Consider the following 15,926-nt stretch of genomic DNA (forward strand, 5'->3'; position numbering starts at 1 on the left):
ATCCCTTGCTGTCCCGTACGAAATCTTCTGAGATTTTAATTTTATTACTGCAAAATCAATTTACTATCCCGGATTTTTTGCTATCCCGAACGAAATCCCTCGAATCTTGGCAATCCGGCATATCGGGTTGCGACTGTACACATTCACAGCAATGTTTGAGTATTAAGCCTGAATTTTGAACCCTTACCGTGCGTTAATTTCATTCAACTTATGGTCCGAGGTGTAGCACCAGGTCGCTACCTCTCGCTAGGTATCACACCGTGACTGCCACTAACTACACTGTGCCAGATCTTAATGCACACAATTTTTCGATCCTGTCACACAAACCTGTTTCAAATACCGACAGAATGTTGCGTGACTATACGATCGCGCAAGAGAGATAGCAACCCCCGAAACAGCAATTCGCTTTTGTGAGCCCAGCATTTCAAGCTAGGCTTATCAAGAGAGGCACATGTGCCGGTATATATGTTCGGGCTAAACATGAGAATGCCGATAAAACGCTCAGATTCGGGAAATTGCCGGAGAAAATCAACCAGCCATAACCATACCTAGGGGCACGCATACATGCGCGTTACTCTAGGGTACAGAAGCCTGGACAGATCAGCGCGGCCAGTCCTCCGTTGGACATTCTGGAACTTCGGTTTGGTTTTGAAAAGATAACAGCCAACATTGTTCCAAAAACCATAGGATCCAAGCACTTCCATAATAATACCTACTGTAAGCATACTTCATGATAATGTTCCAATTTAGATAACTCAATATTTCCGCCATGCAAACCCAATCCAGTCCTTTTAGATATTCAATAATTAGAACTGGCTTTTATTTGGCTTAAAACAAAAAGACAAATAAAACTTTGGTAACCGACTAATCTTTGGCAGGGTTACTTCTTGCTATAAGTACAAATACATGTACTTTCTGGTGGTATTTACATACATAGTACTAGCTTTCGCGCTTATCGCTAGCCAACATCATTACCATTGATTTGTGCTCATTATCATTCGAATGTTATTACAACTTTAAATAAGTACATAATGTACCCAAAACGACTTTGAATGCTCCATTACCCCGCACCACACCCTGCCACCGTGGTTGCACTGTCCTCACTGCCTTGTATCCCTTGGACGGATGAAAGTGGTCAAATTCGCGACCTACCTCTTTCAGCTATCACTAACCTTCTGTGGTAACTATTGCTAATTGTTTATTGCTCTGTTGTTGTTATAAACCGTAAAAAGCAAGGCAATTCCCTTACTAAGTGGTGCACGGTCCAGGTCGCGAATTTGACCACTTGCATCCGTCCAAGGGATAGACCAAATGAGGGATTTAGATTTTTTTGATCAAAAGAAATTGGAGCATCATTTGGTCACTTGAGGATGATGGCAATATTTCGGAGAGCTCCCGTGGGGGGGGTGGGGGGGGGGGAATCCATTCACATAGAATGAGAAGCTACTGAACATAGATAAATAGCAGGTTGTCATCAATGAACACTGCACATCTCCGACATACCACGCGTCCGGTTTAACCTTTTGATTGCAAGCAACCAAGCAACTTAGCGCTAACTGACACGCAAGGAGTAGGGGATTTGCCAAAAATGGGGTACAGGTCGCTCACCAGGAGGATAAAGCGGCTACTTTCGACACGCCCCAACTTTATGGCAATGCACTGTACGACCACTAAAAGCTTTTGGGGAGTCTCGGGCTACGCTGATACATTTAGACTATTACTTGGGGCTCTGCATACTTCTTGGGTCAATCTTAATTTACATCCCTGGGGGTGTACCGTTTGTTGATGCGATATTCTTTGCTTCGTAAGGCGCAATTGCTTCATACCTTCCGGATACTGAATGCTCTTGTTATGACTTTAAAGAATATTCTAATGTTTCCTTCTATAGTGGGGCTGCGACACAATCAGGTTTGAACACGTAAGTTAACATTTGTGATCTTTTCTCAGTTCCCACGCATATATATCCCTATACCCTACGGTTTCAGTGTCTCAGTTAGTTTTATATGTGCCTTTTTTATGGGGATTTTAATTCTTTGATGATATTGTCATTAAACATAAACTACCATAGCTATTTGAGACTTTACATACAGCTAGAATATACTCTTGGGGACATGAAGTTGACTTGAATGATAAAGCATCGACCTGAACAAAGCCAATACATACCAGCAAATCATAACGTACATCATACCTTTTATAACAACGCCGATATTTATCCATACGATCGTTGTGTTTGTTAGGATACATTGGTTTGAAAAGCGTTTCGAGCACATTGGTACAGGACCACCATCTAGTCCTTATTTCAAATCTCGTGTCTATACAATTGTTATTGTAGACAGAAAACTAACTAGAGTATCTAAACAGTCCTAGAGGCCAAGGAAAATCGAGAGCTTCGTCGTACGATTTCCTTAGCACGACGTTCAAAAGAAGTGGTCGGGAATGGTCACTCTATTGAGCGTGGAATAAGTTTGTCCTGCCTGAATTTGTGTCCCAAATTAAACTTCATGTGACCTGACGCCTTTTCGTGCAAAGCTCATCCAAGGTCCCCGAATGATATTGGTGTCCTTCCACCTCTGCCAGTTGGTGTGGCTCAACGAACTGAGACATCACATGCAGTAGCTGTCAAGTTAGTTCAGATCATGTATCCTGTCAGTTATCTCTGTTCTCTAATTGAGCTAGTACTACCAGCACGACCTTGGATGAACCTGGTACTACAGAGCCAACATCCCCTCGTATTATATGGGATGTACCTATTCCCGCCCGTGCAGAAGGTGGGGTAGAGGAGAAAAACGGTATGTAACCCTACTATCCTTTGACGTTTGCATATCAAGCTAACCACTAGGCAGATATCGAAAGGCCCATCAACTTCGAGCCACCACAATCGAGTACAGTAAATAGAAGTTCACTTGATTCAGTCCAAGATGACCTTAGAATTTTTCGTGTCGAGAGTCGAAGATCTAGACCGCGCTCTAGATCTAGGTTTGGGGCCCGGGACAATTCAACTTCAAGGTCAATGGCAAGGTCTCGCCGTGGCCGTTCTAGATCAGCATCGCCAATCAAAACCCCATATCTCTCATATACACCAAGCATTGGTAGAAACTCACAATTCTACGATCTTAATGATGACCAACGGAATGAACTTGGAGGAATCGAATATCGATCGTTAAAAACACTATCCTGGATTCTTATTGGTATGCCGTAGAGATTAGTTATAACTTGGGCTTGGGGCTAGCTAATAATGAAACCGCAACTGCCAGGGTATTACGTAATTATCCATTTTCTTGGCATTATCGTTCTTGTACCATGGATTCTACGAAGCCAGGAATATGGAGACCTTGTCAAAGATCTTGCGCTGAACAAAGTCTGGTGGTATGAGTTACTCGGTGCCTGATTATGATTCAATGAAAACAACTCTAACCCGAAGATAAATCAGGGGAATTTACACTGCTATGACATGTTTTAATGATGTTGGTAAGCACTTAGCCTTAACCTACCCTCGGAGATATCTAGCTCATACCGGGTTTAGGATTCACCCTTACACCGGATTCTTTCATCTCCTTTCAGAAAGCAGCCTTTATATTAGTTTTCTGTGGTCTTCTGATTGTGGTTGGGTACGTAATAATATATGCACAAGGCCAAAATTTAGTATGCAATAATCAGCTAACTAACTATTCCCCCATTCTAGAAATACTGGGTTCCCTCTATTTCTGAGATTTATTATCTGGATTTTATTCGTTCTGTGTCCGGAGAAATATGTCGACACAAAAGATGTGGGTATACACCTTACAAAATAGATCACCCGATTGGCTAAGAATTGATATAGGAACTGAATTTCCTCCTTGATCACCCTCGCCGATGCTTTACATTATTATTTCCTAGTAGGGTACGTTTTGTAGGGCCACATCATCCCTTACAAGTTTAGGGGCTAACTATCTCCTCTAGCCCACCTGGTGGCTCTTCGGGATATTGGTGGTACGTATATCCGCACGCGCTTGGCTTTATTTGTCCGAATTTTAAAGTTAAAGTCAATAGGGATTGAATCTTGCGGATGTTATCCTTTTTCTTGTGCTGGATGTAAGTACACGTTTTGCCCTCTCCCCTTGAATGGGGTCGATTAATAGTTAACTGGAACCACGCATAGTATCAAACACCTGTCGTCAAATCTCTTCCAGTTGGTCTTAGAATCGTAAATGCATTTTTCCAAGCAGTTTCCACCCGAACATCTGGCACAGCATCAATTCCTTTGGGCGAACTTCACCCAGGCATACAATGCAGCTACCTTGGTAGATATATCTCTTGGAAAACTTCTTCATGAATCTTCTAATCCCTCAAATAGTAATGATGTATATATCCGTTTTACCGCTTGCAATCAGCATTAGAAGAACAAACGTATACGAAGAGCACTCTCTGGGGATATACGTCGACAATACACCAGAGGCGAGTGATGGAGATGAAGGAAAATATATTATGGCACACGTCAGACGGCAACTCGAATTTGATCTATGGTATGTTTTTCTGGGATTGTTCCTGATCTGTGTTGCCGAAGGAGGGCGTATCGCGGATGCAAATGATTATGTATGTCCCAAATCCCAAATTTCCAGTTAGAATTATTTTCTGATTTTAGAAGGCCTTCACTGCTTTCAGTGTGTTCTTTGAGGTTGTTAGCGCCTAGTAAGTACATCCTATCTTATTCTCATCTGGAAAAATAGCTTACTCCCTCCAAGTGGAACTGTTGGTCTTAGTTTAGGATACCCCGGGCTCAATTGCTCACTCTCCGGCACCTTTACTCCTTTCAGTAAACTAGTGATAATTGCCATGGAGGTGAGCATTGATGATTACTATTACTAAAATACGTTATTGACCCTAGATTATAGATTCGAGGTCGCCACAGAGGCCTTCCATATGATGTTGATAGAGCTGTGAGTTTATGCTGTTGAGACAATTGACATTCTTTTGCAGTTGCTGATTTTTGGCTGCCTCAGGTTTTGCTTCCTAGCGTCAACACACCCGACTCAACTTTTGCTCCCGATGGTACACGTTTACAGCAAGCTACAAGCTCTAGACAAAACGTTCATATCGCGGAAGATTAGGGAAATTGTGTTAGCGATCACGGCACAATAGACATGACATCTACCTTAATAACTTGATACACTACCTCGTTGTAGTCAACTAATCGTTCAAATTCCCCTGTATTTCCCACTGGTATTCACCCTCCGAAAAGCCTAAAAACACTTCTGTACCCTACTAGTCTAATACTAAACAAAGGAAGTTTCTTTTCTAAAATGATTAATTCAATGGTATTATTTGTATATATGAATGCAACCTCCCCGATAAAACAAATGGAACCCAACCAAACTTTCCCGCAAAACACAAAACACAATACACATACTCCGGAATGCACCTAAAACCTCACATATCTACCTGTAAACCAAAGACTCCCACCTTGCCGCCCCAATCTCCCTTGATCTCGCCTCAGTTGACTTGAAATCATCTAAGCACAATCCATCGATCACTGACAGCGCATCATCAATCCTATCAAACAACTCTGGCAAAAAGCTACATGTGGCCTCATGCGATATCATCGTCATTGGACAATTTGATATCTCCTTGTGTTTGAAACAATACGGAGGGGTTGCGGGACCATGCAAGGTCCATGGTGTACACGGCTCTTGCCTTTCACTCACACTCTCAAAAAACTGGATTTTTAAACCTCGAATTGTTTTCTCTACGTCGGCAATACTTCGGAGGAGGAACTCCTCGTGGGTGGGAATCAGACCTTTGGATCGGAACTCTCGGATTAGAGAGCCTAGAATCATGGTGTCACACTTCTCTGTCCGGGTACTCTTGCAGAATGTGCGCCCCCAGGCGAGGGTGTAGCGTTCTATGTAGGATAGTGTACACTGTAACATATCCCTAAGTGTGTTGCTCCGCTGCTCGAGTATCGAAGCTAGTTGGACCCTATGTGAGCCGGGGATAGCATGGTAGTGGCTGGCTAGAGACTTACCCATAACAGGTTCGGGGATAAGCATATCATCTATGGGATGACCTTTCAACAGTAAAGACCTTGGATTATTCCACTCAAACTCCCCTTCCATGATGAGTTTTTTCGAAAGCGACATGAAAATCTCGTCGATCCCAAACGTCCATGATATAAACAACCATCTCTCGAACCCTGGCTCAAGCGCATACTTCTTCCATACTTCCGTCCAAACATCGGCCCAGAGCGTGACCCCAGGTGCGCAGTCGTACTTATCACAGATGATGGCCAGATCTACTAGGTTTTGGAACGATATTGAGATTGGCACCTTCGAGCCCTGGAGATGGAGAGCGTTCAGGACAACTACGAGAGCTTGTGGGTCGTCTTCGCCGAGCTGGAGTACATATGGCTCTGATGACACCGCAGATGCGCGTAGCTCGCAGGCCTCTTTGAAGCTTGATGACGGCCCCAGCATTGCGCGAAATACCGGTGAAGCTATGCAGAGCACCTGGGACGATACCTTGAAACGCGCAGTTCCAGCGTCGGAGCTGACTTCGAGGATCAAGTCGCCGTAGGGTACAACATCGACAGTCGCCGTTGGATCGTGTCCCGAGCTATATGTGTTTTCTCGTTCACCCGTCGTAGATTCTAAATAAGCAGTTAGTTTGAGGTTTTCTTGCTGGCGAATCTATGTAGCTATTGGGGGTGTATACCCACCATCACGACCCCCGTGAATGGAAGGCGTTGAGGCTGGTGTTAATATATCTTTCAAATCCGACGAGCTATCGACGGCATCAACGTCAGTAGTACAGTGATTTGCAGGCTCCTCTGTGATGTAATTTGCCGCCTCGACACTGCGATCCGTTTGGCCTATTTGAGTAAGTACAAAATTCTGACAAGCCTGGGGGGCGAGCAGGCGAGAGGAAGGTGTGAGTGCAATACCATCTTCAATTGCGAGCTGAGCAGGAGCTTCGACTTGAACAGGTAGAGGTTGGCCCAGAGATAATTCATCAAGATCGGACATGGTAATAAACGAAGGTTTGGAGGATCGACGATGAGTTTGGTAAATGTTAATATACAATTCTACCTGCCAACACAGGGAGAATTTACCTGGTAACAGACAGAATAAGAAGGGCCCCCCGTGGTCTTCCAAAGTAATTTGAAAGGCCCCTTATCACGCACACGCCTGGTGTCCGTAGCTGCACGGGGGTTTGGGTGTGTAGTTGGCAGCTTGGCGTTTGGAGGCTCTTCCGGCATTATCCGTCTTGGCGGGCGGGACACAGAGAATCACTCGGCGGGAGTGGCGTCTGCTGGTGGGGAGCGTGAAACAGCAAGATATGAAGATATGAAGATACACTCAGAAGAGAAACCAACACAGAGACATCAATTCGACTTTCGACTTGCAGTCCTACATACATACATTAATATCCTACACACACGAACACAATTGCAAAAACAATCCTCATCATCATGCATGATTAACTGTAAACTTAATACTCACGAGTGCCGCAACATTTCTCCCATGTCAGGCCTGTTCAGCACAATACTGACTCTTTTCCTTGGCCGCTCTTCCACCATCTGCTGATCTGACCCGGCACATGTACACCTTGCGGGAGCGCAAGCACAGAGGGCCTCGCCCCTTGCAAAGCTGCGTGGGATGTTTGAGCCAGTAGGCTCGATACTCGGCACCGTGCCCTCATACGCTTGCTCCACAAGTGTGTACAGGCTATCCTTATCCTCGTTCAAGCTCTCCCCAAAGCTCTCATCGAGCTCATCCACACTAGTCCTTCTGTGCCTCATCTTGGTCGCGCACTCACCACACGTACAGCTACCCGGAGGACAAGAGTATGCTAAACCGCCAATTGGCAAACCCCCTACCACCGCCTCCTGAGGTGCTCCTTTTCCATGTCCCTTAATCCTCTCTTCGAATTTTAGCAGACCGTCCACAGTGTCGACTACAGACTCTTCTAGCCCTCTCATATTCACTCCTAGCTCACCGGTCACCCTATTATCACCTTCATATCGACCACCAAATATCTCATCTTCTTCCTCCTCCTTGAATGCCCCTGGAACACTATCAGCCCCTGGGACTCGCCCCTCCGCAACAAGCCCTGGGAAGCATCTTTCCACAACCTTGCAGATCTGCTTCGAGTTACAGATCCCCGCAACAGCAAAGAAACGGTCTTCTCCGGCGTCCCCACTGACCCCTCCTCTCATCAATGCTGCAACATGTGCTTTGGCAACGTCTCTCACGTCTGACCATGGTCCAGTGGTATTTACAGGAACCGTGTCGGTGCCTCTGATGAGACGAAGTATCTCTGATGCAGGCTCTGTTGTGGGTGGATCATGTGCGGAAGGCCCAAACAGAGTCGGCACAATAACTGACGCTAGGGTGAAGTTTGGGGAGTTGGCTGATATGTATTTCCATGCTGCACGCTCGATTGGTGTTTTTAGAGGTGAGGCTTTGAGGGCCGTGGTCTAAAACGGTGTGTTAGCCTTAAATTGTGATAAAGGGGGAGAGCGCATACAGGGTCCCAATCGCTGCTTTCTCGATCTCTATTTAAATCGTTCATAACAGAGGTAAGTATAACCCGTTTTATCGTTGGGTTATGCTTGCATATCGAATCAAGTATCCCTACGATATTTGACTCCTGCCTTTGATCCCAGTTTTTGTAGGGACAGGCGGTAATGATAACCTATTCTCCGTAAGTATATACATACCCTCAAAGCCTAATCGGTACATGTCGAGTACAAACCCCAGAAACACCTCTCACAACATCTTTAGGTTTATCTCCCGCAATACCACCTGCAATTATAATCTGCACTCGCTCCTCGCTTCCGGCGCACAGCCGCTTAACCATCATTTCCTCATTTCGAGTACCAACGACAGCCTTGACTTTAAACCCTTGTACCAAAAGGACTTTGAGGATATGGCCTCCGACAAATCCGTTGGCGCCTGTGATATTATTGAGATTCATCAGTAACATATCCATACATCGAAACACGGGAACAGGATATACCCGTAAGAAGAACTCTATCGCCGGCTCGTAGCGGATCATGCTTTTGTTGTTGCTGTTGCTGTTCCTCTTCATCATCCGAGTCAGGGCCGGCAACATTAATCGCTTGCAGTGATTTCCTGATCGTCTCCATGGTTCGATTCTCGTTTTACCTTCTTTTTCTAGTGTGAACTTTTGAGAATTTGAGGAGCTCAGCCTTGGGTATATCTATTCTTTCTACAACGAGCGCTAGATCTAGAGAATGATGGAGGCACTGCATAATCATTCCATCATTACGGGGCGTGGCGTGGTCTTATGGGAAGAAATGGGTGACTTCATAAGGCTCTGGGAGGCTTAGCGTTGTTATGGTTGACGGCTAGTGCGCCACGAGTGATAAATGGTGGATGTAGTGGGGCGCGAGTGATGCGTGGTGAAGGCGCGGTTGAAAAATGGGGTGGTTGTGATCATTGACGTCGGTGTGTCTAGGAATGTGAAAGAGTCCTACTGTTTGAGATGGGGCTCTCAACCACAACAGCCATGACTATAATCACATGTCTAGTCATTAATATTTAGCTAGAAATTACTATCAGTGGTGGGTCGGGTATTAAAGAGTGCTAAACCCAGCGAATATAATTTATTTGTTGTGTTCCACGCTTTGTACTGCCACCAATGCTCGATTCATTGTTATCACGATTACGGTCCATGAAGAAAGAGGATATATATAGGAAGACTGCATAAATGGTATTATTGCATTATCTCGTAGTGCTCAAAGCGCATAACAGGAATTTCCACCCATAACAAGCTCATGTAAAAAAAACCAAACATGAAGAAAAAGCCATGATAACTATAAACATGAAGCATAAACATTAACACAGAAGCCAAAACATTGAAAAAATAAAAATAACATAAATCAAAACGCCATGTCCCATGCTCATGCCTCAATCTATCATGTCCCCGTAACCTCATAAAAAAAAGCCCGTAAACCTCATTTACATCACCAACAGCATCATTGCCATCTCCTTACAACATCACCGCCAACCCAACAACGCCGACCACCGCCGCCGCCAATCTCGACACCTCCACGCCCCTCCCGGCCGCAGAGCAAATATACCCCTGCGTCCTCCAGTACGCACAGCCAGGGCGACTATACCGCCCATCATCCACAACAATCGTCTGCGTCGCCGTCGCGCCCGCCGCAAACACGCTCTGCACAGTCGTCACCACCGAGTTGCCCTCCACCGTCACCGTCGACACCAGGTAGATTGTGGTCGCGGTCTGCAGCACATACACACTCGTGGCCACGGCCTCGGCCGCGTTGCTACAGTCGCCGACACCAGACTCGCCGGTGCCCGACAGGCAGATGCCGGAATTACCCGTGCCTGAGTTGCCCGTGCCGGAGTTGCCGCAGCCCGTGTTGTCGGTGCCGGAGTTGGGGGCGCAGGTTGTTTGCGGGGCGCGGATGTGTAGGCCGTGGATTATGGGCGTTGTGTCCAGCGGGACGGGGGTGGCGCGGGGGGAGGGGGAGGGGGAGGGGGAGGAGAGCAGGGGGTTGGCGAGGGTGGGGAGGAGGAGGGAGAGGGATAGTAGGGCGGTGGAAAGAGGGAAGTGCATTTTGGCTATTGGTTTGGGTTTTCGTGATCGTGGGTAATATTCGTCTGGGCTGTTATAAGATCGTGGGGTTCGTGAGTGTGGTAACTTCGTAAATGTCCGTTATAAGAATGCGTATCTCGGCTTCGTAAATAGTATCGACCGTAAAAGTGACCGTGATCGTAGAATGACGGGGCGTGAATAGTATCTCGTTATGAATATCGTGATAGCAATAGAATCTGAAACTCGTTCTTTGACTTTATCGTGATAGATCGTAATTGTCTTCAAAGAAATAGTATTTCATTCCTTTTCGTTTCCAGTGCTTCCTTCGTTTCCAGTGCGTTCTTCGTCTCAGTGGTGTGTTCTTCGTAACTGCAGTGCGTGCTTCGTAACGTTATCACGTTCTTCGTAGTAGCAATACGTTCTTCGTAGTAAAACGTTCTTCGTAGTAACAATACGTTCTTCGTAATAGTATCACGTTCTTCGTCTCAGTAGCACGTTCTCGTAATAATAAAGCGTTCGTCGTAGCTGTAGCACGTCTTTCGTCTTTCGTCCTTCGTTCGTCCGATTATTCGTAGCAAGAAACGTTTACACACCACTTCGTCAAAAGCGTCAACACACCAAAAAAAAAAAACGAAAATACAAACCCCGCGCGCAACCCTCACCATATATATCTATTTTTTTCCATCACCGCGCCGCGCCCAGCTTCCCAAAAAAAATCAGAGGGCTGGTAAAAGAAAACCCACCCTTTCCCTTCCCTTCCCCCTGCACAAACAAAAACCTGCCCAGATGCCGGCCGTTGCACGAAAATGACGCAGCACCAAATCTCAAACCGGCGCGAAGTCAACCACGGGTGAGAGGGGGGTTTAGTTACCCTGCAAGGCACGATGCGATCTAGGGGATGGAGGGGGGGGGGTTCTCATCCTCGTAATCACCGCTGTCTACAGGCAGGCAGCAGCTACATGTATGTACAGGCAGCTAGGGCTGGGCAGACATCAGCAACAACACAGTACAACACAGACGTCGACGACAAAGCCAGGCCCCCCAGACAGGATTCACTTGCTCTCTCGGGTGGCTGGGACTGGACTGGTCTTGACTCTTGGGCTTGCCGAGTCCCGCTTACTTGCTCTTCTCTGTTACTACTTCAAGTCTTCAACTGAGCTTCAAGGTCGGAAACATCGCGGCCGGATAGGTAACCGCCCTGGCCTGTTTGGCGGAGATGAACAAGGGTCATGATGGATGCGGCGCAGGCTACGTACATGATTGTCGATAATCACCTTTACCTAACCCGCGGATTCGAAAACAACCACAATCACAACAATAATAATAAATAATAATCGAAATTATCTGAATGAGCGGAGATTTAGACATCCTCAAACACACACAGAGTACCTACAGTTTCAATACTGGTGCTACAATGGAGCAGTACCCGAGAGTTGACATGCTCCAGATTCCCACTCTCAGACTACATGGAGTTAGCAGTATCCCACATTCACCCCGAACTGTGCGGGTAAACGAGCTACTCGGGGCAGGCATGAAGAACCTGAACATCGTTTTTCTGGTAGCAACCACTTTGACCCCTGCTAGTGCGTTTTTATGTTCAGGTTCTTGTTACCTGCCCCGAGTAGACCATCGGGATGTCGGTGGCCCATCCCCCTTCTCATCCCCCCATCCCCCCATCCCCATCCTCATCACAACATCCCCATCACATCACATCCATCACATCCGAAACCATCCCTTCCATGGGCCGTGGATGCAAGATGGATGGAGATGCCGATGGGATGTGGATGGGTGACAAGTGACAACCAGTCCGTTCGTGCATATCTGCAATCATGCAGGAACACACACAACAACACAGCCAGACCAGACTAAATGTAGCAAGACTTCCTGGATTGGGCATCTCCAAGAGGCAGAGTGCCAAGAGAAGGGAGCTTCTGGAACCCTTTGAAGGTGTTACTTTACTTGGGGGTCAAACATATTGAAAACTCTATGACTGGATCAGATGGGAAACTGGACCGGACCGGACTGCGCTGATAGTGAAATGAAATGAAATGAAAATGGGATAAGCAAACCTAGACGGAACTCCCGTTCGACATCAATGGCGAGACCGTGGGGGGGAAGATCAGGGAAGTTTAAGCTTGATATGCTTGATATGGCCGGCCGGCTTACGCGGCATGAGCCACCCCCCAGTCCGAGTTCTTTCTTGTTCAGTGCGGATTACCTCGATTTAATTGGACTACCTATATGTATGTATTCTTTGTTTCCAATCATGAGGAAAAGAACAATGTTTGGTATGAAGGAAAGAAGTGAAAATAAGAAAAGAGAGAAAAAAAGACAATACATGTCATCACTACTTAGGTACTTATACATCATCATTAAAAGGGATTTTCTCGTAAATGAAGCTCTGCCCCCCTCTCGGGACCAAAAATCAAATGACCTAGATGCCAGAAAGAGAAGAAGATGAAGAACAAAACGAAGAAGAAAAACAGAATCACCCAAACACTACAAAAAATCCTGAACGCCCCGCCCCGCCCCCATCCCCATGTGCGTACAAGATAAACTTGCAATATGAAAGGAAAAAACCTAATGAAATTGGCCCAACCGCCCCGTCCCACGTATTCGTTGATCATTGATTCGTCAATTCGTTCCCGTTCCATCTCTCCGGTATTCTCTCCGGGATATTAACCTCGACCTTCTCGATTGCCTCCTTCAGCTTCCCCGCGTCCCGCACCTCGCTCTCCCAGTACGATAAGCAGCTCTTGGCCAGAGTGATCGCCTCGCCCCATTTATACGGCATGGGCTCCAGCACCCTGAGCTTCTTCACCGCCAGGATTATCACGCTGTTGCTTGTCAACGCTCTCAACGTCAACCACGCTCCGTGGTGCCGGTGCATTATCACGTTGGACAGGATGAAATTAATATCAATCTCCAACCCCTTATTCGCATAATCCAGCATCTTGTGGTACCTACAGTGGTGCCGTGCGTGCGGTGCGTGGAGGAGGTAGTAGATAAACGGCCGATACACGCGCGACAGATTCCACCAATACCTCTGCCGCAGGTACTGCAACCTTTCATCTCCACAGGGCAGGCTGGGATCCGACGGGAACTTGAGGATCTGGGGAAGACAGGTTAACCAGAGGTCGAGCTGCAACTCGAATTCGTTGGCTGTGTGTAGGAGTTCATCTATGGTTGGCTGAGTTGTGGTCTCATCCTCGCCTGTAGAGGTCGACGTCGATGTCCCGTCATGGTTCCCTGCTGATCGTGGCGTGCGCTGCCTGAATGTTAACGACATTCGGATCTCGACTTTTCGGAGCGCAATTTCCGCCAAATAATAGAACCAGGTCTTTTGGTCTTCCAACTGTTCTTCCGATGCCCGGTCCTCGGTGGCATAGGCGCTGCGGGGTTGCTCAAAAAACGAGTTTGAGGATTGGAACGCCTGAGATGTTGAAATCTCTCGGGGCGGAGAAGGGAATGCGTGCGGATATTCGATTTCATTGAGGCCTGAATGGGAGATGTCGAGTTCTGCACATAGTTCGCTTGAAGGGCGAAGATAGAATTAGCTCTGCTGAAAATTTTTTTTAAAAAAAAGGAAACTGAAAGGGAAGGGTATGCACAGTTCTGATTTGAGACAACTCCAATATATCCTTTGTTCCAGGTGTCGCGTTGGCTCGCTTAACGAAAACATTGATGGCGCTCCGTAGCTTGCTTCAGCGATCTTGGCCTTCTCCTTGCGGTGCAGATACCCCTCGCAAGAAACAGAAGCGGCGTTGAACATTTTCCAAGCCGCAAATTGATGGAAAGTGTACATGTGGTATATTCCCGTCAAGAATAGGCACTGCACGGCGACAAGCTGGTTCGACGACATCACGATCCCCAGTCGTTTCTTGGCGGCCGCAAAATAGCGTTGACTGATCTCTGCAGAAGGGAATACCGTCCGAGCTGTGGGTGTCTCTGACATACGAGGCATTGATTTCGGGTTATATGACGCTGATAGAGATCCCAGGGCGCAAACTAGAAGCTGTGAACTTGTTAGGACCAACCATCAGACGAAAGCAGTATGCTGAACTCACAAGTAAACAAGCCTTCCCAGTCCAGCCAAATTCCCCAACACGCTCGACATGGTTGGCGTACTTTTCCAGTTCGCTTGAATCCAAGATGGGGTTTTTCGTGTGTACGTTTCGGAAGAATCTCTTAACCAGAATGGCAATCTCCCCCCGGGTTTGTAGTAAAACCTTTTCATCGATATACATCGGCCCCTTTTTGGTGCTAGGACTATAATCATCCCCATCCTGATGCTCATGCTGTCCGTTCTGATGCTCCATCGAATGTCTATCGGGTCGGTAATCATTGCCCCAGCCTTGTGCCTCCCCATCATCGGAATCTTCATCATCCGAGTCATCTCCTTTGTTCGCGAAAACAGGTGCCAAGATATCTTCTGTGGATATCTTTCCCTGGAAGACGGGCCATTGTAAAACATTTTCTACCCTCGACGCCGCAGCTGTTGATATAGAGATAGGAAATACCCCCGACGCCTCTGCTGGGTGATCTGAGCCCCTGAGTCCAGGTGAATGCGTCCTTATAGTGGTCGCAGTACTCGGCATCACAGCACCTCCGCTCGTAGATGATGCATGGGGCGAAGGGTGACTCGTAGGTTGGTTGTTTGCTGGAACATCTAGCAGCGCTTCTATCCTCGAGAGTCTGTCCAAAATGGCCAGAGAAGCCGCGTCGAATCTGAAGGGAAAAAATACAAGTCGTCAACACTAAATGTACCATGCTTGGGAGCTCACACGTAAATCTCAATCAGTTTGAAGAAGTTGGTTTCCATACGTAGCAAGCTTCTCGGCCTCATAAACACATTCGGCACCATTCTGTCGGCAGAACCCGCACTGTGGGCGCTGGTTGTCACATTTCGTCTTTCTGCCGCGACACACAAGGCACGCGCTGACAGCTCTTTTTCGTGGATAGCTAGATGCAGATCTTGACTTTACCGCGGAGGCATGAGGGCGTTTTGTTCCTGGCTGCTGCTGTTGCTGCTGCTGCTGTTGCTGCTGCTGCTGTTGCTGCTGCTGCTGCTGCTGCTCAATAGGAGGAGGTGGTGGTGGAGGAGGGGGAGGAGGAGGAGGAAGGGATCCTTCGGGGGCGGTCGGCGTTGAATAATAACGTGGATCCATCTGATCAAAGAAGATAGCAGTCTTGTTTTTGATGCTGTACCGGGCAGGGAAGCGATCTGTAAGGGTGATATCGGGACTCGCTCAATTGACCACTGAAGTCGGTAGACGTGTGATAGAGGTCAACCTAGCGCGTTGGAGCTCAGTTTAAAAGCCGACATTCCCCGCTCCCCGCTTTTTTCACCCCGTGGCCGGGAGGTC

At 47.1% G+C, this 15,926-nt stretch overlaps 6 protein-coding genes across 6 annotated transcripts; 2 read left to right on the forward strand and 4 right to left on the reverse strand.

Annotated features, from left to right (window-relative positions):
- Positions 1-1,588: 1,588 nt before the first annotated feature.
- On the forward strand, positions 1,589-5,087 carry LAJ45_01799 (uncharacterized protein; the record flags this gene model as incomplete). The annotated part of the gene is made up of 21 exons (XM_046111392.1): positions 1,589-1,661; positions 1,714-1,804; positions 1,889-1,918; positions 2,136-2,272; positions 2,362-2,463; positions 2,530-2,623; positions 2,686-2,789; positions 2,844-3,188; positions 3,255-3,366; positions 3,431-3,468; positions 3,524-3,608; positions 3,683-3,767; positions 3,821-3,880; positions 3,940-3,969; positions 4,030-4,071; positions 4,139-4,280; positions 4,334-4,572; positions 4,625-4,668; positions 4,722-4,818; positions 4,872-4,916; positions 4,980-5,087. 21 exons carry the CDS (start codon positions 1,589-1,591, stop codon positions 5,085-5,087), a joined length of 2,103 nt encoding a protein of 700 aa, XP_045975336.1.
- A 327-nt stretch (positions 5,088-5,414) lies between these two features.
- Positions 5,415-6,998, reverse strand: LAJ45_01800 (uncharacterized protein; the record flags this gene model as incomplete). Its single annotated transcript, XM_046111393.1, has 4 exons — positions 5,415-5,944; positions 6,002-6,622; positions 6,692-6,844; positions 6,917-6,998. The coding sequence occupies 4 exons, from the start codon at positions 6,996-6,998 to the stop codon at positions 5,415-5,417; spliced, it is 1,386 nt and encodes a 461-aa protein (XP_045975337.1).
- Positions 6,999-7,471: 473 nt separating this feature from the next.
- LAJ45_01801 (uncharacterized protein) lies at positions 7,472-9,124 on the reverse strand (the record flags this gene model as incomplete). The annotated part of the gene is made up of 3 exons (XM_046111394.1): positions 7,472-8,452; positions 8,731-8,930; positions 8,995-9,124. The coding sequence occupies 3 exons, from the start codon at positions 9,122-9,124 to the stop codon at positions 7,472-7,474; spliced, it is 1,311 nt and encodes a 436-aa protein (XP_045975338.1).
- Positions 9,125-9,990: 866 nt separating this feature from the next.
- Positions 9,991-10,581, reverse strand: LAJ45_01802 (uncharacterized protein; the record flags this gene model as incomplete). Its single annotated transcript, XM_046111395.1, has 1 exon — positions 9,991-10,581. The coding sequence occupies one exon, from the start codon at positions 10,579-10,581 to the stop codon at positions 9,991-9,993; it is 591 nt and encodes a 196-aa protein (XP_045975339.1).
- A 785-nt stretch (positions 10,582-11,366) lies between these two features.
- Positions 11,367-11,830, forward strand: LAJ45_01803 (uncharacterized protein; the record flags this gene model as incomplete). Its single annotated transcript, XM_046111396.1, has 3 exons — positions 11,367-11,410; positions 11,568-11,749; positions 11,808-11,830. The coding sequence occupies 3 exons, from the start codon at positions 11,367-11,369 to the stop codon at positions 11,828-11,830; spliced, it is 249 nt and encodes an 82-aa protein (XP_045975340.1).
- A 1,353-nt stretch (positions 11,831-13,183) lies between these two features.
- On the reverse strand, positions 13,184-15,728 carry LAJ45_01804 (uncharacterized protein; the record flags this gene model as incomplete). Its single annotated transcript, XM_046111397.1, has 4 exons — positions 13,184-14,093; positions 14,172-14,575; positions 14,628-15,288; positions 15,385-15,728. 4 exons carry the CDS (start codon positions 15,726-15,728, stop codon positions 13,184-13,186), a joined length of 2,319 nt encoding a protein of 772 aa, XP_045975341.1.
- Between the last annotated feature and the right edge of the window lie 198 nt (positions 15,729-15,926).

Source organism: Morchella importuna (assembly GCF_003444635.1).
Source record: "Morchella importuna strain M04M26 chromosome Unknown Morimp01GS003, whole genome shotgun sequence".
NCBI lineage: Eukaryota > Fungi > Ascomycota > Pezizomycetes > Pezizales > Morchellaceae > Morchella > Morchella importuna.